The sequence below is a fragment of the Penicillium manginii genome (genome assembly GCF_028828005.1).
Source record: "Penicillium manginii strain IBT 31320 chromosome Unknown utg000007l:1.0-2284322.0:1.0-2285126.0, whole genome shotgun sequence".
Taxonomy (NCBI): Eukaryota; Fungi; Ascomycota; class Eurotiomycetes; order Eurotiales; family Aspergillaceae; genus Penicillium; species Penicillium manginii.
In genome coordinates this window covers 2,200,791-2,228,606 of record NW_026643108.1, presented here as the reverse complement: position 1 = coordinate 2,228,606, position 27,816 = coordinate 2,200,791, and the positions used below count along the sequence as shown (strand labels likewise).

Genomic DNA, 27,816 nt, shown 5'->3' with positions numbered 1-27,816 from the left:
ATAATTATCGTCGCCTTAAAATCTTGACGATACGATAAACGATAATTATCGTCATATCGTTTATCGTATCGTTTATCGTCAAGTGGTAAGGCCCTCATGTTGGCCGTAGTCGCCACTCCAATGGCCTCAGCTTCGCTACGATACGCTGAATCGCTCAAAAATGCAATAAAAACCAAAGCAGCCTCTGTTTCCTATTTAGGACTAGCTCTGACGACTTCCACAAGTTGAACATTGGTAGTGGTTACGTGGGCGGCAATCTTCATGTCGGCCATAATTGCGACCACCACCACTACGCTTATTCATCAACCACCATCACTACCACGCCCATTCAGCGCTGAATCGCTCAAAAATACAATAAAAACCAAAGCAGCCTCAATTTCCTATCTAGGACTAGCTCTGACAACCTCCAGCCCTATATAATATCATCCATCAACATCAACATTCGCATAGTATCCGCGTTCAATGAGTGTCGTCGAAGCCCCAAAAGATCACGACCCCCGCTGGAAAGACGTTCAACATCTACTTCAGAAGCTGGAATTGCAAGATAATCCCGTGCAGCTGCAGCCATCTGAGGCATACTATTACGCTGAGTATACCACCATCTAGATAGCCACTCATGATGAGATGTATCAATAGGAACTCGTGGTGAAGAAAAGTAGTCATCTATATCAGATCCCGCTGGCTTCTGGACAATTGGTGTTAAACGCTGCAACATCCGCATCTCAATACTATTATGATGGTTATCCAATAGGACAGCATTGGTAGAAGAGGTTTGAGTATCTACCAACTCATGACGATACTGCTCATGGATATTCTCACGAATTGTATTGATAATCATCTGTCCAGCCTCATTATCAGATAGCTTATGAAGCAGAATGTCTCCCTTCACTCTTGGATCAAGAATCAATGCAGTGTAATAAGCATCAGTATTATCCATAAAGGTATAATACTTCTGATATTTGATAAGACCATGATGAATTGCATCCACAATATCATTGTCCAGATCTGCAAAGACACCTTTTTTCTGAGCTTCTTGATTAAGCAGATTATGAAGCTTATAGTAAATAGGTATCGCTATACTGATTTGAGGCCTTTTTTCAGATACAAGACCTGTCAATTCATAGAATGGAGCAAGAACTTGATGTAACTGTGAGAGACGACGCCAATCATCTCCAGTAAACTGAGGAAGATCAGACTGTGTATGAATATATTGATTGATCTGTGTCTTTGCCTTCAATGCCATATCAAGTATAAGATACGTTGAATTCCAGCGTATATCGATATCTTGTGGTATAAGTCGAGTAGGAAGCTTCATAAAATCACACATATTTCTCTATGCCTGCTGTCGTTGACCACTTCGACTAATCCATATTGCAAGGACTCGAAGACGTGATAGAGGAGTCTCAGTCTGTGCTAGAAGATCTTTATTCCAGTTCTTCATATGATCACAGAGTTTTGAAGCTTCTTGCGCAGTACCAGAGTCTAATACATGAAGGATATCCTTAACAATTAGATTCAGGATATGAGCAAGGCAGCGAATATAACTACTAAGGCTATGAAACTGGGAGCCTGGAGGTAGTAGATCATAAAGGAGTGGAACCATAGCTTTGTTATTACTGGCATTATCACCAGTGATTGTAAGAAGCTTTGTCTGAAGATCAAGCTCTAACAGCATATTAAAGACTGTATGGGCAAGGTTTTCACCACTATGAGCTCTGTCTAGCTCTGCAAATTCAAGGATCTTATATATATGCATGTTCTGGTAAGCATAGTTCACAATGTTCCTGGGAATAGAGAGACTAACCTTTTGCTTGTAGGTAAACTCTGGTGTAAGCCAATGGCTGATAATAGCGATAATAGAGATATTGTTCTTGCTTGTCCAGACATCTAGTGATAGAGCAATAGACTTGCATGTCAAGGCTAGCTCTGTCTTCAATTGTAGACGCTGGCGTTGAAATTCGGCCTTAATTCTTCGTTTCAGTGTATGTCGTGAAAATAGTGCTGTATCATGCCTAAGATCGGTGAATATTTGGTGGAATGAAGGTGATTCAATAGTTGTAAATGCTACTTTATCCTTAATAAACCACTATAAAAGGCTCTCCTGAAGCTGAGCTATTGTTGATAGTTTAGGCTTCTTGTTTAATGATTTGATAATAGAAAGCTGGGTAGAAGTAGAAGACTCGGAAGACGGTGCTGTAATATCATGTCTTTTCTTGAGATGATACTCCATATTGCTAGTTGATCCTGATCGGACTGAATCATAGGTTTCCCAATTGTATTGCTTGCATTGAATAAGACGATCATGTTGTACTTTCTTTTTGGCACGAGTTATCCAGGGTTGATTAATTATAGTGGTTGTGAAGTAGGTCCATAGCCATTGGGTTGCTGCTATAGTTTTGCGAGGTCGTTTCGACGGTTGGGGGACTATACTCAGTGGTGATATAGTATTAGGAGCAATACTCTGAGAAGCTGATTCAGATGGTAGGATTGAATCGGGTGTCTGAATAGTATTATCGTAAATATCAGAAAAAGATATCTTAGTTGGAGTAAAATCGGTATATCGATCTTCATCTGGGACATTGTCTTCAAATCCAAGGTTCATTGTCACGTAGTCGCGCTGTGTATTTGCACACTGAGGTCGTGAACTTGCAGCCATAGTCGTATTTGTACGCCAAGGTCACAAACTTGAGGTAATAGTTGTTGATCAAGACGATAGTTGTGGAAGATGAAAAACTAGGGTGAAAATGTATCTTGCCTAGGATGTGGGGTGATTTGTAGGCGAAGGTGTGGGTATAGAGAGCTAGTCCTAACTAGGAAACAGAGGCTGATTTATTCTTTATTGTATTTTTGTAACGGGCCAGGCCCGATTACATTTCGCAGCTTTGCCGCTCCTGTTCACTTCATCACGTGCTACCCCGCACCCCCCTTATCCCATGTCTGTTAGCTAGTCTCTCCTTCTTCTCTAAGCTTAATATAGACAGTTTGTGACATCGCCCTGTTGAATCTAAGCTCGGCCATAGCCCTTCACATTTTTGGGTGATTTAGCGATGAACAGGCGACGTGGTGGCCGTTGTTGTGGCCGCGATCGTAGCCTACCTGCAAACACGATCGCGGCCAATGTGCGGAGTATTTCTCTCCTAAATAGGCTTAGTACATCAATTTTTACAATATTTTCATGAATAACTTCAGCTACTACTAAATCAGGCAATTTTATTGTATTCAATTACTATGAATTCGATAAAATCTGTTGAATTGCAGGTTGTAGGAGATCAGCGAGTTCATAGATGCTCTTTAGGGTTTACTTTCCCCCATTTGCCATATAAATTTATATAGTACACAGTAGAAAGTTTCACTACAAAGACACAGTGGCACTCACTATTGGCAAGCAACACCAGATATATATATTGAACATGGAGATGGGTAGTGCTACAAATAGTGCTCTCTTATTGGCCAGCACTCGCACGTGACAATTATCGTAACGATAATATCGTATCGCACGATAATTATCGTTATCGTATCGTCGAGACAACGATATTGACGATACGATAGCGATAATTATCGTCAAAAAATCGAATGAACGGTACGATAACGATATCGTACCGTCAAAATTTTTTCTCGACGATAAACGATAATTATCGTCGATATCGATATCGTATCGCATTATCGTTTTATCGTGAACACCCCTACGGGATAGCAAGTTGGCAACGGTCCTTGGCTTTTCGATAAAGGAAGTATTAAGCGCCATACGTCCCGCGTTTGTTGTTACGTTGGGTGATGTTTGTTGTGAAACGGGTGGTGGGATCCTGATCGCAGCCGATCTTAGTCAGCACATGCGTCAGCGGGTTTTTGACGAATTATGATATCATCTAGGATCAATTGATATTCCTACGCCAACATACCCCTCCACCAAATCTCAACTGCTTCTACAATTCGCTAGATGCCCTAAGATTTCTATAAAATTTCCACCAGAATAGTATTTAATTCGTCAGCTGAAATTCAGTCGGTAAGCTGATAAACGGAGATTCCATCAACATCAGGGCTGTAAAAAATTTCGAATGTTAATGTCAGTATGAGGAATTAATGTACTGGCTAGTACTGAACATATCCGATAGAATCAGATTATTGATTGATTGTTAAGATCGGTTGAACGATCTCAGGGTCTCTATATTCGAACTATGGCGTGTTATGACACCATACTAGGAGCAAATTGGGTGAACGATGAATAAGCCGGTCCCGAAGGGTCTTAGTTGTATTCGACCACTTCTTCAGTTCGTCAGGAACGATAACCAGGCTTGCAAGAGGAAAGTTTTTCCAAGAGTAGCTATTAATCCCTTAACGGTTATGAATCATGACCCAAGTGAAAATATGGGTTTAATAAAGGTGAAGTAAAACTAAAATAATCACAGGCATCATTTTGGTCGAATGGGAAAGTCAATGAAACAAAGTAGGCCCGTATTGACGTCCTTAACCTCTGTCTTAATAATCGCTCTCCCTCTCATTATATTTTTCGCTTCAGCTTCATCCCTTCACGTACGCATACTGCATGCTTTCAATAATCCCATGAATAATTAACTCCGCACCGGGATCGCAACTACTATATTCCTCTCCGGGGATGTGAGTCCATATTGAACCATTCAAGGCTTTCCATATCTTGATCTTCAAAATCAACAGACTGCGATCAATCAGAAGCCGTCAGGAATATCCAAGGAGGAGAATTGTTTTCCTGAAATCTTACTCTGTCAAAATCTGTTAAGACATATGGCAGTCTTTCCTTTGTCAAGCTCGGCCAGTATGAATTTGAGAATTGCTCCTTCTGCACCCTGAGCATAAGATAAGAACCATCATAATTAAAACCCGGATTATCGGGTTTAATTTCACCGTAGAACTCAAAAGAGCAAGTGTATCCCTCGTTTGCTAAGGATAGAGTCGTAACGGACAAAGTAATATTGGAAGGCACAATATTTTCACCTTGGAACACCAGGGTAATCATATTTTGCTCAGGGTCCGATTCGTGGCTGGTTTGGGACCACAGGACTAAATTTGAGTCAGAAATGAATTTAGATAAACGGTAGACGCCAGAGATATTTTGGATTCTTCTCAAGGGCGTACTATTAAGTTTGTTACGCACCATAGGGAGGTCTTGGCATTGTTTGGTGATCGGAGCGTACAATTTAAGTATCCGCCTTGATTTCGCTTTAGGCAAATTTGAGTTCACTTAACAGATGATAGAACGAAGAATTTCAAACTGTCGCAAATCCTGAAGATATGACGCGGTATCTCAATCGTTTGACACGTTTGCCTTAGATATAATCACATGCTCACCGCATTGACCATTTGCTTTCTGCCCTCCTGAGGCTACTTTTCCGTCCTTGGGGCTAGTTCACAATTGAGACTCAGGTTATAATATATGAACGATCTACGTACTATCGACAAAAGTTGATAGCGTCATAGTTAATTTGTTTGGTACGGAGTAAGCAGTGAAAACGCGCATTCTCCTCAAGAGTATTCAATATTCCAACCTTACAAGGTTACGTATGAGTTTCTGCACTTGTCATTATTACTACACCCTGAATGAATTACAGTGGCCACTGGCTGGTAATTCGAGGGTATTGAGAGTAGCGAGAGACAGATAATCGGTGAAACTACATCATTATGACGATTCCGAAGATTTTGTCCAATAGACAGACTTCCGCGTGGCGGCAACATGGCCTAGATGTTTACCATGAGTGGAAGAGCAAGCTTCTATTCACATGAACCTTGGTTGGGTACAAACAAGAATACTATTTTCCCTGTTCTCAGTCACATGAACACGGCGTCTGAACTGTTTGGTGTAATTACGATGTATCCCATCCAGTCGGAAATCGTATAAGATTTGCGGGCATCTGTCTGTGCCTTAAATCTTACCCGCTGGGTTCGCATAATAAATTTTGTTCTCATATACACCTACAGCACCCCAAGCGTATTTCCCCCATGGCCATGCAAATAAAATTATTGGGGGTTGACACATGAATACAACATGCATTCCCTTTGAATGCTGTGCGAAAGCGGTGGTATGCGGACCGTGTGCTCAATGTACGGATCCGAAGGATGCATCAATAATGTTGACAATGTAAAGGATACGATAATACACAGTCTAGTCTGGAGTCCTCCATGGAGCCCGAAGAACCGAACGAATTCAAGAATCTCAACCACAGCTCGAGATACATGGTTGAAATTGGTAAATGGAATGAAATTGGTGCTATAGGAGCAGTCCCTTGTACTATTAAGGAGCAATCTTGATATTGATTGAAGCTGGTATCTTGTTAATAAACTTTGTGTTCACCAGAAGCCCGCTCTGATGTTGAGCAGCGAATGAGGAAAACAACCAAGCTCCTGAATTTTCATTTTATAAATCAAAAGCTAGATCCATAAAATCTCTTACAAAAGTCATCTTGTGCCGGCCATAATGTGCATTGTGGAATTGTTTGTTATGAAAGCAGCAAGTACCAACTAGCAGGAATTGTTGAGTTAAGTGTATCACCCCAGTGATGAGTCTGATTGGTAGTCCACTTCTAGGACATCACGCCCACCCCTTAACATCATAAGTGTCATTGTAGCCATTACATTATCTTTGTCAATTCGGGTTCTCTCTGGAAAAGGGCTCTGCTGGTCGTAGCGTTCCCAGCGAACCCAGAAACCCCTCGGGCTCTGTCCGCATAAATCTGTCTTCCCGAGATATGTGCTGACCACATCCGAAAGTTGTGTGTATGAAATATCTTCGTAGACAATAATGGGTGTCATAAATGTTCCAACTTCGAGCATAATTGGTATACTGTTGGGCATTGCGGCGTATTAAAATACAATTGTTGGGAGGCCGATGGGAAGCGTTAGGAAGCGTTAGGATTTGATAAGTTGTAAATTAACACTGGCCAACTGTAAACACGAACAGGTTAGAACTTGCAAAATATAAAAATGATCATTGGGCTATATAGGTAAGAGTAATTGTGAAAAGTGGATAGAGCAATGCGTGAGGGAACATGTGATCGTAATCCAGACGTCAGGATATTTATTGGGGGATGAGACCTCTTTCAGTATAGGTTGAAACTTTAATTTGATTACTCATTTATGGCATTATATAACGCATTTAGAATACCTGAAATTTCCATTTCCATGCAGCTTAGGCCTATTATTTTTCTGAGTTTCCTAACTAAACATAGCACCCAGTAATTTACACGTCTGGACGAGATTGCACATAATAAACTGACTTTACAGCACTCCACGCACCAGATCACAACGTATAGACACCATTTTGCATAATATCTCCTCGGGAAGCGCCCGAGACATGAAAGCTGACATATCGTCACTGTCTGTAACGTTGGCGGAAAATGACAAGGTATAGATTTCTCCATTATATTAGCGTTCAATGGTATTTTAATTTACTGGACTTCCCACGATTATTCCGCGAGGCAAAGTAATTATCTGTTACGTGGCATAGGAGCCAATACACACCGCAGCCATTGTAGCAACAGCTTACAGAAAAGGAACCACCCTGCGCAATACGGTTCTTCCATGCAACGAGAACCGATCAATTGAGCAGTACGGGGGAAGTTATTCTTTAATCACTCAATGATGCGTCGGATCTCTTAAGAAACCATGGGAATGAGTCCTATTTATCTTCAAACAGAACAGTCTTCCAATAACTGTCAACGCAGAAAGATTATCCGGATTTGTCACACCTAATCTCGTCTCTGTTGGTTGCCTGGCCAGTATTGTTCGTATTTCATCAATAATCCGCAGTAGTAGAGAACGGTAGCTGAGCGAAATTGCCGATTTATCGATTTTTCTAGTGTATTGCGGACTTGTTTAATCCGTATTTGCCACCAGCTAGGGGTACGATCTAACAACGAGAAGCTTTAATCGTTGATTAGTTGGCGAGATAATCTCCCACTGCTGTCAGACTCGACAGAGCGACGGTCCCTTGATTGGTCTTTTCACCAAGTACTATTGTGATGACACCGGACAGACCCTTCGGGTAAAGCTGCAAGCGCATATCGTACACATAAGGGTTGCTATGTGAGAGCTCTCTTTTGGATGAAGCTAGGGTCACTTGAATTGGAGTTGAAGCAGGCGCATCCAGGATGATATCGCAAACAGTTTCATCGCCTGATAGCTGCTTGGCCTTGAACATTGTTTGTGTATGTTCCGAGATGGTGGTTCCGGGGCGAGGAATCGCGTGTAGCTTGACGCCAGGGGAGCCAGTGGCTTCGCACCAGCTGAGGCGGTCAGTTGCCCCTGCGATACCTCTCACTTTGAATACTCCTGTAGTAGTTTGCATGGTCGATGATATTTAGGTTTTCCAAGCCTGAAAAGGGGAGATAGGAGTGTAATTTGATCCAAGAGAAATCCTCCTAGGCATACGTGGGCAGGCGGGATGAGAGATGTCATAGGCCGTCACCATCACGCCACCGTCACTCAGCGTCATCTTTCCCGACGGGCTTCTCTACCATTACGAACAAATTCATCGGGCAAATGAAACCAGGTAATGATCAAGGACTGGCGAAGAACACTGAGCAGTTACAGCTACCAAGTGTGACTGATTATCAATAAAGCATATAAATTGTTCATTTTCTCACACGATTCAAATTTACTCTAAATTTTGGCACATGTACTGAATTATAAGTATTTCATACTCAGCACACACCGATTCTTTTTTTCACGATGGTAAGAGGTCCAAATTATCATACGATATCCAACTCCTGCAACAACCCCCTCTATCAATCATTCAAAGACAATGCTGAACTTTCTGTAGCCCACCAATAAATCAGGATTGTACGAAAAATACGAACCTGAATGGTAAAGAAGGCCGGTGACGGTGTAGGTCATGGCTCAAACCTTGTGTAAGTTATTCACAGTCACTAAGCTTCCCATTTCAGAATGAAGAAAGTGACGGTTAGAAACCCTTCCAGCTCAGCCTTTCCGAATGTTGTGGCAAAAATATATGCGGATACTCATCACTGATAGGTATATTTACTTGGAATGAGTTCCAAAAGGTGCTTTCGGCTTTGGTTGTGAAAGAAAACGAGGCGAGAAGCCAATTTGAAAGGCTAGATGCTGATGGTGATGGGGCTATCAGTCGGAAAGGTATTTCGATCTACACGAAATCGACTCCATGCGATAAGAACTGGTTTTCTTCAGAAGATAACAGCTCTGTGTGACAGTTCAATTAGCTGTAATTATAGCTATGTGTTAGCCTTAGATGCTTCTTTCCAATACCCCATCTTATTTGTGATTTAAAATACCACCTCAGCACATGTTAAAAGCGACTTCTTGAAGATCTACTTGGGCAGTGATCCAAGGTATTCTGCTGTAGTTTCACAAAGGGGATTCAGACTGACAGCCAGAAGAGACGTACTTATTTCGACTTCAGTGATCCCGCACTTTCCGCCGCTCATCAAATCACCGATGACGGCGCTATTAAAATAGATATGCCTATCTCCGTCGCGAGAGCTTTTCCCATCCTTATGCCCGGTCCCCAATACCAGCAATGTTGATAGGATGCCATCGGGAACATGTATATGGGGGAAAGCGTGAGTCTTGAAATAAAAGGCTCTCTGGATCATAGAATACATATTGAGTATAACAGCTCAACTAAAAACGAGGAGTAAGGAGAGACTACATCACGCGTTGAGGAATAACACGGCTTTCGTTATTCAGTTGATTTTGAACAAAGCATCTGAAGTTCAGTAAGTAGATAGTATGCTGCTGCTATACAGCAGCTAAATTAGGACTGTTCATTTACGGTAGGGTGTTACTGTACTGTATTTTTTCAGAGAATGATGTTAGAACTGTATCTTTTGTCTGCTCCATCAAACCCACAAATTCAAGAAAGGAAAACTAGGTCTTTTCCTTGCCTCCTCTGGTTGCTTAGGAAGGCCCATCAAATGGCTCACTGCTAACTGGGCTCCTCGCACACCATAATCCATACTGACGGTTGTCTCATCTGGTATTTCCACAAATTGGCCTATCGCAGCGAGATTTGTCATCTCGTCTATTATTACCGTTGGCCGATCTCCACGAATTCGGGGCAACAGTGATGCTGTCCGTCGTGGCATCACAGATGGGATTGTGATGGAGTTGTTAAGAATTGGTTCCAAAGGGAAGCCCAGATGCCATAGCAGTTCGGCCATTATGTCCTCTCCAGAGCAAACAAGCATCGGCTTTTTCACGAGATTTCCCTCGTGTTCCGGAAAGAGGCCATAGCCCCAGAGGATTTGTACGTTGTCAGGTTGAGAAGAGAAAAATGGCTGGCGGGGTATGCAGACGCTGATCTTCCAATTGCTGTGTTTTAGAGATATCAAGTGCCCTGCCCCCGGCTTGTCGTATGTGAGTTTAACGAGACGATAGAAGAACTCAGCATCCCTGAGTGTAACCGTAAAGGTCTCCAGCCTAGACTCGGTGAGGCGAGTGCAGAAATTGTACGGATCTCCAAAGCTCGGATACTTTGTTCCCAGATTCAACCAAAGCGACCAGTTTTCATCTAGCTCATCTTCGGCTATCATTGTCTTCAGAGGTGGCGGGCTTGTGTTGGAACCACTCGACGAGCCTGATGTGACAGATCCGAGGGTGACGATGATGATGTCATCAGGACGAACATTTAATGTTTCCTGGGAGCTGTCACGCAATATACTAATCGCTGAAACAGTTTCTTTACCACGGTCTGAATGTGTTACAATATCCGTGACCTTGGTGCATAGTCGGAAATCAACGCCTTGGTTTTGAAGAAATTGGATCATTGGCATGATAATTGATTCAAATTGATTGAATTGAATGCAGTCTAGTGGCTTTTTAGTGTTTAAGTTTCGAAATTCGTGGAAGTATCTTCGAAGGCATCGGCGGAATTCGGCAGCACTGTGCCATGGCTGGAAGGTGAATCTGATATTTCATTCTTAGCATCTACGCGATCTCTTCGTCTTCTTTTCGTCAAGCAGCTCACATAGTAGAGAAAACAATCCAAAATATGCTGTCGAAAAAAGGCTTGTTGAAAAGTTGATCAATTCGCTTTCTGGTCAACCTTTCCTCGGATCGCAACATGAGCATCGTCAATTTCATTCGATCTTTTAGGCCGAGGCCGAGTTTCCGTATTTCCATTCTCTTCGGCCCGACATCTGCCTGAGCCAAGATGTGTGTGATAGGAACGTCTTGACAGTCTTCATCGTCATGCAACTTTTCGATATCCTCTTTGACTGTTCTTCCGGTGCCGCTGGGGGAAGGCACCAACGCAAGCAGCTTTTCCATGCAGACGTCATTGAAACTTGGCAAGCATCCTGGCCTATGATCGTATCCGTTCAATGGATTGCCAATACTGGTTAAGCCATCTCCAGGTGTGCTTTGAGACTCGAGTATATGGATATGAGAGGCAGGCACATTAGCATCCGAAATTAAATGAACTGCCGACGCTAATGATGCAAGACTGCTCCCTAGTATCCAAGCGTCGATCATGTTAGGCGTTCGATGGGTTTGGGCTAGGGTAGCGTGATGTTGTCGGACCATCGTAGACGCGAGTTTATTAAAGTGGGAGGCTCGGTCGTGATATTCTCTCAGAGATACCGTCATGTATTGGCCATCTGGTTGTCTCAATGATGTATTTTGGAGAGGAAAGTGATGACGCAAGATCTTGAACAAGCCGCCAGCTAGAAACCTTAAATATCTAGTGTGATGGGGAACAACCCGACATTTTTCAATGCCCGATGGGTAAGGCACCGTTTGATTTTGCATTATGATAGCATTGATTCTGTATCACAAGTTAGCATAGTTTAGCAACTTTCATATATCTGGCTCCTTCGAACGGTGTACAGCTCTTTCATAGTTCCACCCAAACCATATTCTAATGAAAATCCACAATATTTTGTGCTATCTAGTGCTGGGACAATACAAGAGACGTTCAGTCGTGTCAATCAGTATAAAGGACAAGGCAAGTTGGAGGAGAAAGTAGTCATGTCTTTCGCCCAGAGTCGAGTAGGGCATGTTTTCAGAGCGACTGCTGTGGTGGCGATAGTTCTGGACTCGAGTATTGATGGTGTTGCGGCCAGTCTTATTGCTTACACAGCTACAGTCACCTTTGGGTATTACGATGGTCCCCCGACGGAGCTAGCTCTCAGATTGTGGCCTCTCGATGTTTTTCACCATTGAGATTGTGCTGCTTTCGGTGGTACTGCGGTTTTTACAACCGGTGATCAACCATGCCAGGCTCATTTTGTTGCGTGTGGCAAAACCATTCCCACGTTAATCAACTTTAGAGCAAAATACCCATTGATCCAACACCACTACCCCCAGAACTGTTCCGCTCTTGGTGATCATATACATCCGATTAAAAGGTGATGGCTTCATTCGACATGTCCAACATTTCGAACCCTCACAGACATTCGTCACCGCTGGCCATATTATCAGATAGAATTGTCTAGGGTGTGTTACCTTCTATCCTTGCCCTTGCAAACCGAGGGCTAATTGTTCATTCACAAACAGCTTTCCTTGAGATCCTCCTGGGTCCGGATATTTTGTCAGCCGTGCGTCTTCTCGAACACCCTTTAGGTACGGACATGATCGGCCTTTTTTATTGGCTGATTGAGCTGACTGTACGCTTCCGGTTCCACTCCATAGGCTTGTACCACTCAGTGGTGACATCGAGAAGGAGGCATTCGGTCGGCTTGCGGCTGCATTGAGCATAATATGTTTGGGGTAAACGGTCATCTTCATATGAGCGATTTAGCAGCATGGTTAGTTGGCTCCCAGAATCTCTTGGTGACGAAAACGCACTTTGCCAGCTTCGGTTCATCAAGTAGGTCATGGTGGCAGCTTTGAATCGACGGTTGCATTGGGATAAGGCCAAAGCAGTTCTCCGCTGGATATCCTCGATCTACCATCAATCTTCAGTATCTGGCACACAATGGACCTCCGCAACCCACCGTGCTCACGGCTTTAATGGGATTCTAATGCCGGCTATGATGCATTATATCGATTGGATTCGTAGGAACGGCTGAAATAGGGCTGAACTTCACTGCTTCTCCACATCAGCATGATTTCCAGTGTCTGAGGGCGGTGCGTACTTGCCATCAATGTAGTTTGACATCGCGCATGGGCGAACTAGAAACGAGGTAGGCGTTAGCTCGAATATATGTATACGAGGGACCAGGATTAGTTTATACCGGGGGGGACTGGATGTGGCCATATCTTCCAATATCTAGCTTTATCGATTTTGCTGCTTGCGCGGACATATGCGGTGGCCAGGCGAATGTACAGTCATGCTAGGATAAAGAAACTCTAGTGGACGACAGGTTTTGATCTTTCGACTACCTCATGCTAGGAACTGACCTCAAAGCGACTGCTCTCGCGGCGAGAGGCCTGGGGTAATTCTGGCGCTGCGGCCTGCCATATTGCTTGCTCAGCTGCGACTGGGCTCTGACAGAGCTTGCCCTCAGACCGTGCCCAGTTACTAGATTCATTATTGGTTGATGCTGCCTCAGGAAAAACCGTGGTTTTTCTCGGTGGTATTCAATGCTAGGCTTCTCTTCGTTGCCGGCAGATGCTGCGATGGCTCACTCGGTCTAGCATGGGATTGGGCCATGGCTGCTGACGAGACTTCGGATCGGATGTGGGCAAGAGGTCCATAACCGTCGGAATACGGCAAGTTCCTAATGCAGTGACAGTTAACCCTCGATCGGACAGGATAATGCTGGAGAGATGAAAAAACTTTGGAGTGTTAACGTATGGCTAACCGGAGGGCATCAAGCCTTCCTGAATTGGTCCTGCTAAATACGCCAGGCGAAGTGGCCGTTTCAACCAAGTCTTTAGAAGCAACGAAGGCGCAAGCATACTGGGAGCCAGCGGCTTGGCCCATCAGGCTGGTGCACCTGGCTTAGTTTCAAGGACGTTTGGGGAATACGGCTCGGTCGTGTCTAGTGCAATATTGACATTCGCCCTATCACGAGAAAGAGACATCAGCGATATTTTCCGAAGAACGGAGAGCCACAAACAGATAGACTCTGCAGTCCCGGGCGTTGGGAATAGGCAGTGGCAACGCATGGGGCAACTTACAAGACATGGGCTGGCTCATGGTAAAACAATCAGCTTCCTGTACACAGAGTCGTCAGAACAGGCTAACTACTATCAAAACGGCCATACTGATCGAAACTTACTTTACCAGCTACTGCTGCGCACGGCATTCTATTTTGTCAAGTCGGCTTAGTAGTGGATGGTTTCGGTCTATGATAAACCATCAGTAGGTAGCTTATGGGGACCCTTCATAACTCACTGTCTTTGCAACCTGAATTTATTATCGAGACCATTCCAGGTACGTTGATTGAATTCCCAGATGAAAAGCCGAGACGGAACTGATATTACACATCTTCCACGTTAGCATGGTCTCAAATGATCGGACAACTAAACTTACCTGCCGTTAACAGATTCCAGTGTCGAGTTTAGACGCACTAGGAGCGATACAACAGGTCAGTTGGATCACAAGTACATCACAGTTTGGGGTCGGGTCAGTGCATACTGGAGGAGAGTAGCTGGCGAGGTCGAGAAATGTTCGATATTCTTTGTTCAAGGACGACAAGGGAATGCGTGAGAACTACCGTTCTGCTGGCGAGAGTTCGGGTACTTATAGCATTGCACCCAACCCTTACTCTCGAGTCGATGTAATAATCCTTGCGAATTGTGAGGGTCTCAACACCGCTGACCCTCAGATTTCATCTGGTTCAACATTTCACCATTGATCTGATGCAGTATTCGGAGGCATCGCTGCTTTTCCATGATGGTTGACTATATGAAAAACTCTTCCTCACTGTTGGCACCGTTTCAACACCCCCGGCGGTCCGCAGAAAAGCGCCGATGACGTGTTTTAACATTCATCAACATGGGTGTATACTTTATCGCTACCAGAGGTGGCACAACAGCGGCCACATTCAAATCTATTCACTGATCATGGGCAGTGTTTCGCCGATCAAAACGGTGAATGATGTTTACGTTGGCGTTGTCGTCGTCTTTTTCTTTCCTTTTTCTTTTGTTAGGGTTTCATGCTAGATCGAGGTCTGATTTGCATGTATGTGAGTGGCTATACGCAGTGACGGATCTGCCCATTTTGACAGCTTTTTTTTTTCAGGTTGCTTTCTGCTATCGCTACGGACCAGAACTGTGCTATATGCATTGCTTTTTGATATTGCTATTGTTTCTTGAAGACCAGAAAGTACCTGTTTCGCTCAGTTTCATTCCTGAGCGATAGACGAGGTTCCAAATTTTATTATTGTCCGGATATGATGTTCTAGTGCACTTTTCCAGCCCGGTCAAGCCATTGTCGAAGAAATATGGGTAATCTGTTATGGTGTTATGGGGCCTTTATTAGTACCAGGGCTTCTCAAGACTAAGAGCATCTTAAGACGGTCATCTCAAAATGAGAACTCTCTCAAAACAGGTCTCTCATTCCAGTACTTCTCCCAGGTACGAGTCATTCATATGAAGACTGATCAGTTCCACACCCACGACTGTCAATGTTGCTTCATCTGGTCACTGCCCCAACTACAACTGGTGAAGCCATTGAAACCAACTGTTTCTCCTTACCAAATCTTCTGTCAGCCACGAGCTAGTTCTCTTCGTGTGCGGAAATCAAGAAAATGGCATTGCTGCCATCGGCTGTGGCTGCACGATTACAGTGGCCTGGACGGAGGCTGTGTAGGCTCACATCATAGAGTGCATAGCCTTTGCATGAGTACTTCCGTGCCACCCGCTCCACGGGCGAGAGATCCGACCGGTCTACAAGGAGACAGTCTGATTGATTCCACTGACCTCGCTCGAGTGACCAGAATTTGGCTTCAATGTACTGTCCGAGTTCTTGGTCTGGTACATCTTGCATCGGAGGCTGGGGATTGTTGGGTAGACAACCCTATGTTTGTATGAGTATTACTTGCGCTGGCTGGTCACCAGAGGCTTGCAGTCACCAAATTTGTATAGTCTCTGGTCGATACCCTTCCCCGGGTGGAGGCTGATGATGAAGCGGATTGAGCTCTTCGTTGAGACGCTCGCTCTCCATCCCTTTTTCCAACCGCCCTTGCTCCTCATGGGCCTTCCTCAGGCCATCAAGGAAGTCCTGAAGACCTCTAGTTCTTCCGACCTGGAGGGACTGCACACCACTGGCAGACTGCTCGTCACTAAAGAATATCTGACTCTGCTACTCTCCAGTTAGGGGCCATATGGCTGATAGGGATCTCGGAGAGAGAGAGAGAGAGAAAGAGAGAGATAGAGAGAGAAAGAGAGAGAGAGAGAGAGAGAGAGAGAGAGAGAGAGAGAAAGAGAGAGAGAGAGAGTGCCGATGTTCCGAATAATCAGAAGATGCTGCAGTGGTTGCAGCCTGCACGCCCCTCGAATGTCAGCGCCAAACCCCTTTGGGAAAGGTTTGCCGTGGGGTGGGCTCTTGTGAGTTCGGGTATGCTCGGTTTGTCCACTGCCTTGGCACTCCCTTTCGGGCAGTTGTGATTCATATTTTCCCATACAGAGTTTTCTCTTGCTGTCCTTGCTGTCCTTGCTGTCGTGGGTCGAATGCAGGAAAGAGAGGTGAATCAAGAAATTTGGGGCCCAGCAACAACCATGCAACCTTTGCTATCGCTGCTAGAATATACGTGGCCAACTCTATCAGAGAGATCTTACTAAAGCATTATTACCAAAAAACTGGATTTTCAATTAATTGGGGCTGTGTCAAGTATACGGGCTAGCCAATGCCGCCTTTTACGGAGACCTGGTCGAATTCGTTCCAGGGCGATCCGCCAAAAGGATTTCCAAGAACAAAGTATTCCTCAACCCTGGTGGAGGGACTGGAGGGCCTAGAGTTTGCGGAATTGAAGGCAGGGGGAAAGGACAAGGGAAACAGGGGAGAAAGAGGTAGTAAAGGGAATCTCTCATTGTTGTACTTTTTGAGGCGGTCATGGCGTGACAGCTTTCGTGTCTCGCAGAAAGCATGGCCTGCTACCGGAAACTCAATCTCAAGGGCGACCAACTAGAACCACTGATCAGGCTATTTTGGTCCTCTCTAACGCTATTGACCGAGTGTAGTATACACACGGAGTTTTGACCTTAGCAGCTTTTAACTTGAAATGTGCCTTCAATGGAGTCCAGAAAGTGAGCCTGAATACCCACCTATGTGCAGGGCGAATCCCAGTCGTGGCCAAAAAATGAACTACGCGCTTCACGACTAACCGGCATGCTAGCATTGGATTCAATGATCTCCGGACCGAGGTCACGTTTCTGGCAAATGCAGCACTAGCACAGGGTCCACCCCTCTCGTCTATTCAATTTCTACTCTTCAACTATGACTAGTCAACCAACCCGTAACCTTCCACGTCGGCGGAGGGGCATTGCTAGGGCATCTCGATCAACACTGCAAGGTTTTGGCGTACGTACAGTCCTGAATGGGCAGTTTTTCCGGACATGTGAATGAAAGAAATCGTCAATTAATATGTTAACTCCATGGAATGGAAGCGAAACCCAAATGTATCTGAGTGTAAAACGGTGGTACAAACCGTCTCCGTGTTTTCCCATACATCCATATAGTTGCCTCAAACCTGGATACTCCACGCCAGGCATTGTATCAATGCTGCTAAACCCTTGAGAGCCTGCTAAATCAGAATGATCAGCTTGTTTCCATTTCATCGACAGAATAGCCAGTGCATCACTGTGGTCGTCTATGCGTTTCATCGAGCCTATAAAGTTTTATTCGAGAGTAGAATTCGGCATGCACTAACACGTCGCTTCTCGGCCCCTATCTGAGAAAACACTAGTCTGTATTGGGGTACTGTAGGACTGACCACAGCCCAAGTGCTTGGCGTCGTATAACGTAGAAATACCTGGCGCTCAATGAGTGATCGTTAAGTTACTGCTTAGGATATCCGAAGCATGGTTTCCGATTGGCTGGCGATCCGTGGATCTAATCCTCTCACTTTGGTTGACACAATTCCCTCCAGAGGTTCGATGGGGTTCGATGGTGTATAGATGTGAACGACAGCGCCCGTGAAGTCTATACATCACGAGCCTTGGTCAACCCGCTTACGGGCGCCGAATCCCCGCTCAGAAAACCCCTTTCTTCTGGGGGAAAGAGGGGAAGCTTTCTCCGTAATACCGTCTATGTGATGGGACGCTAGGACATTGTATCGTACTCTCCTTGTTATAGACAGGAAAGCTGGTAGCAACATTCACAGGGTTCATGCTGTTTGTGGCTAGTGGTGCTCGTATTGTCCAGGCAGCATTGTGGTCCGTGCTGTCCTTGGTTATATACCGAACCCATGTTCCCCTCCCTTGACATATAAAAAGATGGCGAAGGAATCTCCTCAAATATGACCTGACTTTTTCTAGATTACTCAACAGCCAGGATGTCCAGCAACATCGACCATCTCACTATCACTGCCCCGGAAGAACACTTCGAGCCTCTCATCGAGTGGTATAAGAAGGCTCTTTCTCCACTAGGTTATAAAGAAATCATGCGTTTCCCAAATATTGTCGGACTGGGCAGCGAGATCCCTGACTTCTGGGTCGCCCAGAAGGAGACACATATCCCGTCGGGGTTCCATTTTGCCTTCACTGCTCCTAGTACGGTGACCTCTCCTAGACATTCCTCCTATGGACGGCTTTCTTGCCAAGGCCCCAAGATATTTGTGTTCATGAACTGACCCGAGATAGACCGTGCTGCTGTTGATGCGTTTCACACAGCTGCTATCGATGCTGGGGGCACCTGCAATGGCAAGCCTGGGTTGAGACCAGAGTATCATGAGAATTACTACGGGGCTTTCGTTTTGGATTTATTGGGGAACAATGTGGAGCTTGTAAGTCCAGGTACCTTACTTCCGCATCTTCCTGGCTCATCTGGGGTTCTAGGTTGCCCATTCGCCTGAAGGACAGAATGAATAATGCTCTAGCGGAGGGGAGGGTTTGGTCGTGACACTACATAGTCGGAAAAAGAATGGATTGGTGTTTCTCGTCATTTTGCCCAGGATAACCAACCGGCTACTACGTGTTTATTTTCATATTAAGTTTAGAAAATGACATGACCTGGATGCAAACACCACTTTAGAAGAACGTGATGGGTCCGAGTATTAGGTCTCTTGTAGCTTGATGCACTGCAGTAAGTGAGGTATTGTGACTCAAAATCCAAGGCACTGTGAAGATTTTTTAAAAAAGAAAGAAAACTTGCGATTTAGCGCTTTACCCTTTGTCATTCTGGTGAGCGGGCTTTCTGGGCTAGCTTTTAGACTTTTAGACACGAGAACTCTAGTAACGTGTTTCACCACCGAATCGGCAGCCCCACCGAGTCGGCAGCACCTCAAAAAAATCGCGTCGCGCGTCGTATCTCCCTCTTTAAACCACCACTATGCCACCAATTCGTACCGCACGAACGCAAAAACGCGTTGAGCAAGAAGGCCGTATTGAACTTGCTATACAAGCGCTAAGAAAAAAGAAACTAGCTTCTGTCGCCGAAGCTGCGCGCGTTTATGAGGTACCCCGCTCAACATTGCAAGATCGCGCCCGGGGGCTCAGTTATCGCGAAACCACGCGCGCAAATTGCTCAAAACCCAATAAAATTGAAGAGAATTCGCTTGAACGATGGATATTGGACCTAGATATGCGTGGCAAGGCCCCTACCTTAGCCATGGCAAGAGAGATGGCCAATATTCTAATTGCTGAACGTTCAACCAATATCCCCCCCCCCCTTACCGGTCGGTAGAAACTGGATAACCAGATTTGTTGCACGTCGTGAGAAGCTTAAAATGCATTTTTCACGTCGTTATGCTGCGCAGCGTGCTGAATGTGAAGATCCGAATGTCATTCGTGAATGGTTCAACAAATATTCCAATATTATTGCTGAACATGGTATTCTTGACGACGATATCTACAATTTCGATGAAACTGGTTTTGCAATGGGGATTACTAGTACTTAAAAGGTTATTACTAGTCGAGAGTGGCAGGGGAAACGAAAACTCTTACAACCAGGCAACCGAGAGTGGGTTACTGCAATTGAGTGTATCCATTTGGATGGTGTTCTCCCGCCGACCATCATCTTCAAAGCAAAAGTATTGATGTCAGCATGGTGTAGTACTGTCCCGAGTGATTGGCGCTTCGAGGTCAGTGCTAATGGATGGACAACTGATGAAATTGGTATTTCGTGGCTCGAAAATTCCTTCATTCCATACGTCAAGAAGCGTCAACGTGGTGCCTGGTCTGCCTTGGTTATGGATGGTCATGGGAGTCATCTTACCCCCCAATTTGACGCTTTGTGCATGAAAAACAATATTGTGCCAATTTGCATGCCAGCTCATTCATCACATCTATTACAACCGCTAGATGTAGGTTGTTTTGGTGTATTGAAGCGCTACTATGACCAGGCAGTACAAGATCATGCACGTGTGGGCTCTACACATATTGATAAGCTTGACTTTCTCGATCTATACCCTACAACACGCGCAGCAACATATAAGACCTCTATAATTGCTAGCAGTTTTATGTCATCGGGTATTATTCCCTATTCACCAGAGAAAGTACTGTCAAAACTTGATATACGCCTCCTATCACCTACATCACCACCATCGCGTGGTAGCGCTAGTAGTCATGAATTTGTCCCTCATACACCGTCAAAAGCTATCAATTTTCAACGCCAAGCATCCTCGATCAAATGATTACTAGCGTATAGGAATATTTCGCCTGATAACGACATATATCAACAATTGGAGCAGATTGCCAGGGGCTCGCAATTACTGTCACATCAGGTGACAATGTTGACTACTACATATGAACGTGTAATGGCAGAGAATGGTCGGAAGCAGCGCAAAAAGGCCTTACCTAATAGGCAATTACCCTACGAAGGTGGTATAACCGCCGAAGACTTGCAATTGCGTGTACAAATTGAGCATGAGCACCAAATGGCAATAAACTGGTACCGCGGCGTGCTGCGGTTACTACAGAGACGACGGTTGAGAGGCCTAAGCAGCGCTGTACCAATTGCAGAGAGCCAGGGCACAAGCGCAATAGGTGCCCAGTTGTGAATAGTGCCTAGTTTTTGCAATATATTGTATGGTGGTTGTGTTATATTCAATATATATAGTGGTAATGTAGATAGGGTGCCGACTCGGTGGGGCTGCCGATTCGGTGGTGAAGCACGTTAGTTACTTACTAAGCGGCTGTGTTCCCCTCCCGCAGGCCCTCTATCCTTTCTTACCTTCGTGAAGTTTTGGCTGGCACCTAGTACAACCCTGTGAAACTTTTCTAGTACAGAGAAATTCGAAAACAGTTTCCCCTCTGGACACACACATGTTATTTCTCGGGTTTTACCCGTTACGAAGCTAAACCGGAATAGGATATACCTTCGAGATGATAGCCAATCATTGCTAGGATAGTTTATGGCTAGATCATTCCATTGTAAAAATCGGTTTAATTACATTCTGTGAGAGAAAGTCCGAGTCTCCGCAGGGGAAACTGTTTTCGAATATTAGTGTAAACAGATGAACCGAACCAGTATAGGCTCTTGACGACTGTATTCAATCTTAATCGTGAGCACCTGGAAGACCCTGTAACCAAAGTGGGAAGCGCTGTATCCATTGCGAAAAATGTCGGGACGGGCCGCGATGCGAACCCCTGAACCCTCTGACCGCGACGATCACGAAGACCCACCACCGCGACTGTTGAGACCGAGACGCACCACCAGACTACCTAACAACTATGCTTAAGAGCAGGAGAAATGCACTGAGCAGAGAGAGACGCGCTCCCAGTAGAGCAAGAGAACCCAAGACAAAACAGTAGCCTAACGTGACGCGGTAGCTTCGGACGACTCGACAGAGAGTGAGGACCTGAATACCGCCAAACTAGTGAAGGAGCTTGTCAAACTTAGGAGAGAGATCAGACAGCGAGATGATTTGTATAGAGAAGAGATCCAGAAAGTTCAAGAAGAACTTTAGAAAGTCAAGGAAGAATTTGGTGCTACCCTCGCAGAAGTTCAATATGAGCTCCAGAGCCTGACGAATATGCCCCAAACACCGCAATTGTACTGCGAATCATGCTTACAGAACAGCTACGATGAGATCCTCCGCGAAATTTATTCCCTGTGCGATGCCATCAGCCCTCCTGTTCCCACTGGTTCCCCGTCCTATGCAGATGTCGCCCGTACCCCTCCAACCAGTCAACCGAGTAACATACGAACTCTCTTATTATCGAATACGACACCGACCACCTTTACTGATACGTTATATTGTACGATAGATACCTCGAAGATGGCAGACAATGAAAACGAGAGAATGTCCGCAGGCTGAATTAGGGCGGTGGTTGAGACAGAGATCCGGACGATGGAAGGCCATATGTACTGGCGCTGTCGCGCTGTTACTGTGGACCCGAAGAACACTAACCGGATTAGGGTAGCTTGCCGAGACGAAGCTGAGTATCAGCTGGTTAAAAGGGTGGCGGAAGCAAAGATCGGCACAGGAGCTTGGGTGCTTTGTGACGAACTGTACCCGATCAAGGTGGACAGTGTCAACAAAGCCGTAGTGCTAGACGAAAAAGACGAGATCCGAGTTGGAGCTGTAGCCGCTTTTAGTGAGGAGAATGAGGTGGCCGTTGCGAAGATTGTATGGCTCAGTAGAAAGGGAAGTGCTAAGGTCTATGGGTCTATGATCGTTTACCTAACTAAAGGCACCGATGTATAGAGGCTGCTGGCCGATGGATTTTTTCACGCTGGGGGAGAATCTGGTGTGACCAGTGTCTTTGAATATCGACCACGACCGATGCAATGCTACAATTGCCAGGATATTGGCCACAAGGTATTTCAGTGTAAGAACGGCCAGAGGTGTGTAAGATGCGCTATGGAGGGCCACCGCCATAGTAACTGCGCCCAAACGGTTCCAAAGTGCGTTCTATGCGGAGGCCTATATGAATTATATAGCAAAAGTTGCCAGAAGCTGTATCCGCTACATTATGAATAAAACACTCCGAATAATCCAACTGAATATGAGGAAACAGGGAGCAGTATATGACAGTTTAATGAACGACGAAGAAACTCAGGGGGCAGTAGCACTAGCGATTCAGGAACTCTAAGCGAGAAGAATCTAAGGGCGGCTCCTAACAACCCCGATGGGACATCACAAATGGACTAAGGTGGTTCCCTCCACCTGGAGGGAGGGCTGATGGGCGATCCGAAGCATGCTTTGGATCAATAAGGAAGTGGAAGCAGAGCAAGTGCCGATCGAGTCGCTGGATCTGACAGCGGTGGTCATCCGCTTCCCCGAGCGACTGATTTTTATGGCATCGGTTTACGTAGAGGGAGGGGATGCCTCGGCGTTGGACGACGCATGCGATCACCTTAGAAAAGCAATCACAGAGGTACAGCAAGATTTAGGGACGGTGGTGGAGGTTATGGTTGTAGGGGACTTCAACCGCTATGATCAACTCTGGGGAGGAGACGACGTGTCTTTGACAAGGCAAGGAGAGGCGGAACTAATCATCGACATCATGAACGAATTTTCTCTGAGTAGCCTACTCAAACGAGGCACAAAGACATGGTACGGTGGAGGGCAGACTGGGGACTGTGAGTCCACGATCGACCTCGTCCTGGTCTCGGAAAACTTGACAGACTCGATGGTCAAGTGTGCAATACACGGAACAGAACATGGCTCGGACTACTGTGCCATTGAGACTGTTTTTGATGCGCTGTGGCAGACCCCCCAGCATGCGGAACGACTTCTGCTGAAGAACGCACCATGGAAGGAAATTAATGCCAGAATTACTAGTACTCTAGCCACCACTCCGTTAGAAGGCACAGTGCAGCTGAAAACCGACCGCCTCATGTTTGCGGTGTCGGAGGCAGTGCATACTTTGATACCGAGGGCTAAACCGTCGCCACACGTAAAGCGATGGTGGACGGGTGACCTAACACAGCTCCGTCAGATATACATATATTGGAGAAACTACGCCCGCTCGCAGCGACGTGTAGGGCGAAAGGTGCCATACCTGGAGAAAATGGCCGCAAGTGCGGCGAAACAATACCACGATGCAATTCGGAAACAAAAGAAGAAGCACTGGAATGAGTTTCTGGCTGATAACGATAATATATGGAAAGCCGCGAAATACCTGAAGTCGGGAGACGATGCAGCGTTCGGGAAGGTCCCGCAGCTCCTCAGGGCAGATGGAACTATTACCACTGATCACAAAGAGCAAGTAGAAGAACTACTGACCAAATTCTTCCCGCCCCTGCCGGAAAATATCGATGGGGAAGGAACTAGACCACAAAGAGCGCCGGTGGATATGCCGGCCATCACTATGGAAGAGGTCGAACGGCAGTTGTTGGCCGCAAAGTCTTGGAAAGCGCCGGGTGAGGACGGTCTACTGGTGATAGTGTGGAAGATGACGTGGCATGCGGTTAAATACCGGGTTCTAGAATTATTCCAGGTATCTCTGGACGAAGGCACGTTACCGAGGCAATGGAGACATGTGAAGATTATACCGCTGAAGAAACCGAACAAAGAGAACTATACCATTGCGAAGGCTTGGAGGCCGATCTCACTCCTGGCGACACTGGGGAAGATACTGGAATCAATTATCGCAGAAAGGATCTCACACGCGGTGGAGACCTATGGCCTGCTTCTAACTAGTCACTTCGGGGCCCGAAAGCAGCGGTCTGCGGAGCAGGCACTCTTACTCTTGTAAGAGCAAATCTACGCGGCGTGGCGTGGCCGGCGGGTCTTGAGCTTGATCAGCTTCGATGTCAAGGGGGCCTACAATGGGGTTTGCAAAGAACGACTGCTCTAGAGGGTGAAAGTGCGAGGGATACCGGAGGTCCTACTCCGGTGGGTCGAAGTGTTCTGCTCGGAGCGAACGGCGACTATCCAGATCAACGGGCAAGTATCTAAGGCGTGAAGCCTCCCACAGGCTGGTCTGCCTCAGGGATCACCCCTGTCCCCCATCCTATACCTCTTCTTCAACGCAGATCTCGTACAACGACAGATCGACGGCCAGGGAGGAGTGATTGCCTTCGTGGATGACTTTACTGTGTGGGTGACCGGACCGACTGTGCAGAGCAACCGGAACGGTATTGAAGCGATCGTCAATGAAGCACTCGACTGGGAAAAGAGAAGTGGAGCGACCTTTGAAGCAGAGAAAACTGCCATTATACACTTCGCCCCCAAGGCCCACAAATCGGACCCGGAGCTATTCATCATTAAGGGAGAGACCGTTGAACCTAAAGACTATGTTAAGATTCTTGGCGTGATAATGGATACAAGACTCAAATACAAGGAACATGTCGCGAGAGCGGCGTCCAAAGGCCTAGAGGCAGTGATGGAGCTTCGGCGACTCCGAGGTCTGTCCCCAGCGACAGCGCGGCAGCTCTTCACAGCTACTGTGGCCCCGGTGGTGGACTACGCCTCCAATGTCTGGATGCATGCTTTCAAGAACAAGAATATCGGGTCGATCAACCGGGTTCAACGAGTCGGAGCGCAGGCGATTGTAGGAACGTTCCTCACCGTTGCGACCAGCGTGGCGGAGGCCGAGGCTCACATTGCTACTGCACGATATCGGTTCTGGAGACGAGCCGTGAAGATGTGGACGGACATTCACACCCTACCAGTAACCAATCCCCTCCGCAGGAGTACAGCTCAGATCAGAAAATTCAGAAGATACCACCGGTCGCCATTGTATTAGGTCGCAGACGCGCTGAAGAGCATCGAGATGGAATCACTGGAAACTATCAATCTATTTACATTAGCGCCATGGGAGGAACGTATACACGGCGATAGACAGGATTCATCAGAGACATAGACCGAAACGGGCGGAGTCATGCGTATTGCGGTCAGCAGTTCAGCACGAAATGAGAAGGTAGGATTCGGCGTGGCGATCGAGAAGCAGCCACCTCGGTATCGTAAGCTGAGGCTGAAGACCTTCTCTGTCACACTGGGCGCAAGAGCAGAGCAGAACCCATACTCCGGCGAATTGGCAGCAATGGCATACGCACTGGGTACGCTACAGGGACTGAAACGGTGCAGGGTCACGCTGCTCACCAGCAACAAAGCGGCGGGACTTACACTGAGGAATCCTCGACAGCAGTCAGGCCAGGAACATATCTGCCAGATATACAAGTTGACCCAAAGACTACGGAGACACGAAAACCGAATGGATATCTGCTGGGTTCCGACCAGCGAGCATAACCAATTGTTGAGCCTGGCGAAAGAGCAGGCCAGAGTCGCGACACAAGAGGATGCTACCCCTCAAGCACAGGTCCACAGAATGAAGTCAACCACCCTGAACATCGCACGGTCCCAAGCAGTCACCAGCAAAGGCTTGTCAGAGAATATAGGGCGACATTCCAAACGAGTAGATGCAGCACTCCCAGGGAAACACACCCGGCAGCTGTATGATCAATTATCGTGGAAAGAAGCAAGCGTGCTGGCCCAACTCCGGACTGGCATGGCAAGACTTAACGGATATCTTTACCGAATCAGCGTCGCCGAGACAGATCAATGTGCATGTGGACAAGCAAGAGAGACCGTGGAACACTTCCTCTTTTGATGTCGGAAGTGGACCGCACACCGGACGGGAATGCTGCAATGTACCCATGCTCACCGAGGGAATATATCCTTCTTCCTGGGCGGAAAGTCGCCGTCAGATGATCAGAACTGGATACCGAATCTAGAAGCAGTGCGAGCCTCAATACGGTTTGCAATCGCCACGGGCCGACTGGATGCCACTTAGCCATGTCGACCAACATAAACGAACCCCTCCCCCCCGAACTAACCCCCACCCACCACCTCGTGCCAGAGACGGTAGACGCGCTTTAACTGCCGAGAATAGGATGTTGAACACTTGAAGAAGCGCCTTCAAGCCAGCCTACTAACAAAATTACTATCCCGCGAGGATCCACCACGATAATGACAGTTAAGATGACATATACAGAAAGTAACCATGTATGGGCTGCAAGGAGACACGGCATATACTAGGGACATGTATTGATAAAATAGTGATAGTTGCCCTTTCGGCTTCGCCGCCGGGCGTTAATGAATTGTGTGTGTGTGTGTGTGTGTGTGTAAACAGATGAAAAGATTAGGTCGATATGCCACCTCGAAGAGATATCCGACTCCGGCCCTATCTAGATGTTTCTCAAACACGACACCATGGTAATATATGGAAGTAGCTCGAAGAATAGAATGGCTATTCATGCTTTACTATTCAGGTGCTGGTAGTCGAGAAGACTGGATTGAGGTTGCTCTTGAGAGTATTGGATACGAATTCAGTATGCTCCAGCTTGAGAGAAACAATTTAGCCAGCATGCTTCAGCTCTATGAACAAGACATGGGCCACTTGGACGACTGCATTCAACATGTGGAAGAGATTGCAAAACAGCGGAATGGGACTTTGATTCATAAAATTGAGGATCTGGAAGCCAGACTCGCGGTTGGGGAAGTCCCAGGGAAAAATAGTTAAGTAAAAATAGTGGGCATGCACTACTGAAAGAATGTCTTCTTTGCAGTTTGCTTCTAACCGTGGCAACCATAGACGTGCCCTTTATGTGGAAAGTTAGCATTCTAGAGAGATAAAAACACTCTATTATCTTCGACGCAGGAGCCGGTGTCGCCCTTGTGGATCTTGTTGTGTCGTCGCAAGTTTGTGTACACGGAGACTTGTCGTCTGCAACGTTCCACGTCACATATGAATGCTGGAGTCGCGTCAATCGTTGGTCCTCCACTGCTTCATGCTGTCCCGGACTCACGCTTCTCGCCGCTGTAGCTTTAAATAGCTTGTGAGAGATCCTGAACTTGCGGTTCTTCTTCA

General features: G+C 46.2%; 5 protein-coding genes across 5 annotated transcripts; 2 read left to right on the top strand and 3 right to left on the bottom strand.

Moving 5' to 3' along the window:
• Window positions 1-412: 412 nt before the first annotated feature.
• Window positions 413-1,243, bottom strand: N7533_010622 (uncharacterized protein; the record flags this gene model as incomplete). The annotated part of the gene is made up of 1 exon (XM_057107272.1): window positions 413-1,243. The coding sequence occupies one exon, from the start codon at window positions 1,241-1,243 to the stop codon at window positions 413-415; it is 831 nt and encodes a 276-aa protein (XP_056956489.1).
• A 6,660-nt stretch (window positions 1,244-7,903) lies between these two features.
• N7533_010621 (uncharacterized protein) lies at window positions 7,904-8,314 on the bottom strand (the record flags this gene model as incomplete). Its single annotated transcript, XM_057107271.1, has 1 exon — window positions 7,904-8,314. One exon carries the CDS (start codon window positions 8,312-8,314, stop codon window positions 7,904-7,906), a length of 411 nt encoding a protein of 136 aa, XP_056956488.1.
• Window positions 8,315-9,845: 1,531 nt separating this feature from the next.
• Window positions 9,846-11,529, bottom strand: N7533_010620 (oleate hydratase; the record flags this gene model as incomplete). The annotated part of the gene is made up of 2 exons (XM_057107270.1): window positions 9,846-10,911; window positions 10,973-11,529. 2 exons carry the CDS (start codon window positions 11,527-11,529, stop codon window positions 9,846-9,848), a joined length of 1,623 nt encoding a protein of 540 aa, XP_056956487.1.
• Window positions 11,530-18,389: 6,860 nt separating this feature from the next.
• N7533_010619 (VOC family protein) lies at window positions 18,390-18,924 on the top strand (the record flags this gene model as incomplete). The annotated part of the gene is made up of 3 exons (XM_057107269.1): window positions 18,390-18,606; window positions 18,697-18,839; window positions 18,892-18,924. 3 exons carry the CDS (start codon window positions 18,390-18,392, stop codon window positions 18,922-18,924), a joined length of 393 nt encoding a protein of 130 aa, XP_056956486.1.
• Window positions 18,925-27,201: 8,277 nt separating this feature from the next.
• Window positions 27,202-27,468, top strand: N7533_010618 (uncharacterized protein; the record flags this gene model as incomplete). Its single annotated transcript, XM_057107268.1, has 1 exon — window positions 27,202-27,468. One exon carries the CDS (start codon window positions 27,202-27,204, stop codon window positions 27,466-27,468), a length of 267 nt encoding a protein of 88 aa, XP_056956485.1.
• Between the last annotated feature and the right edge of the window lie 348 nt (window positions 27,469-27,816).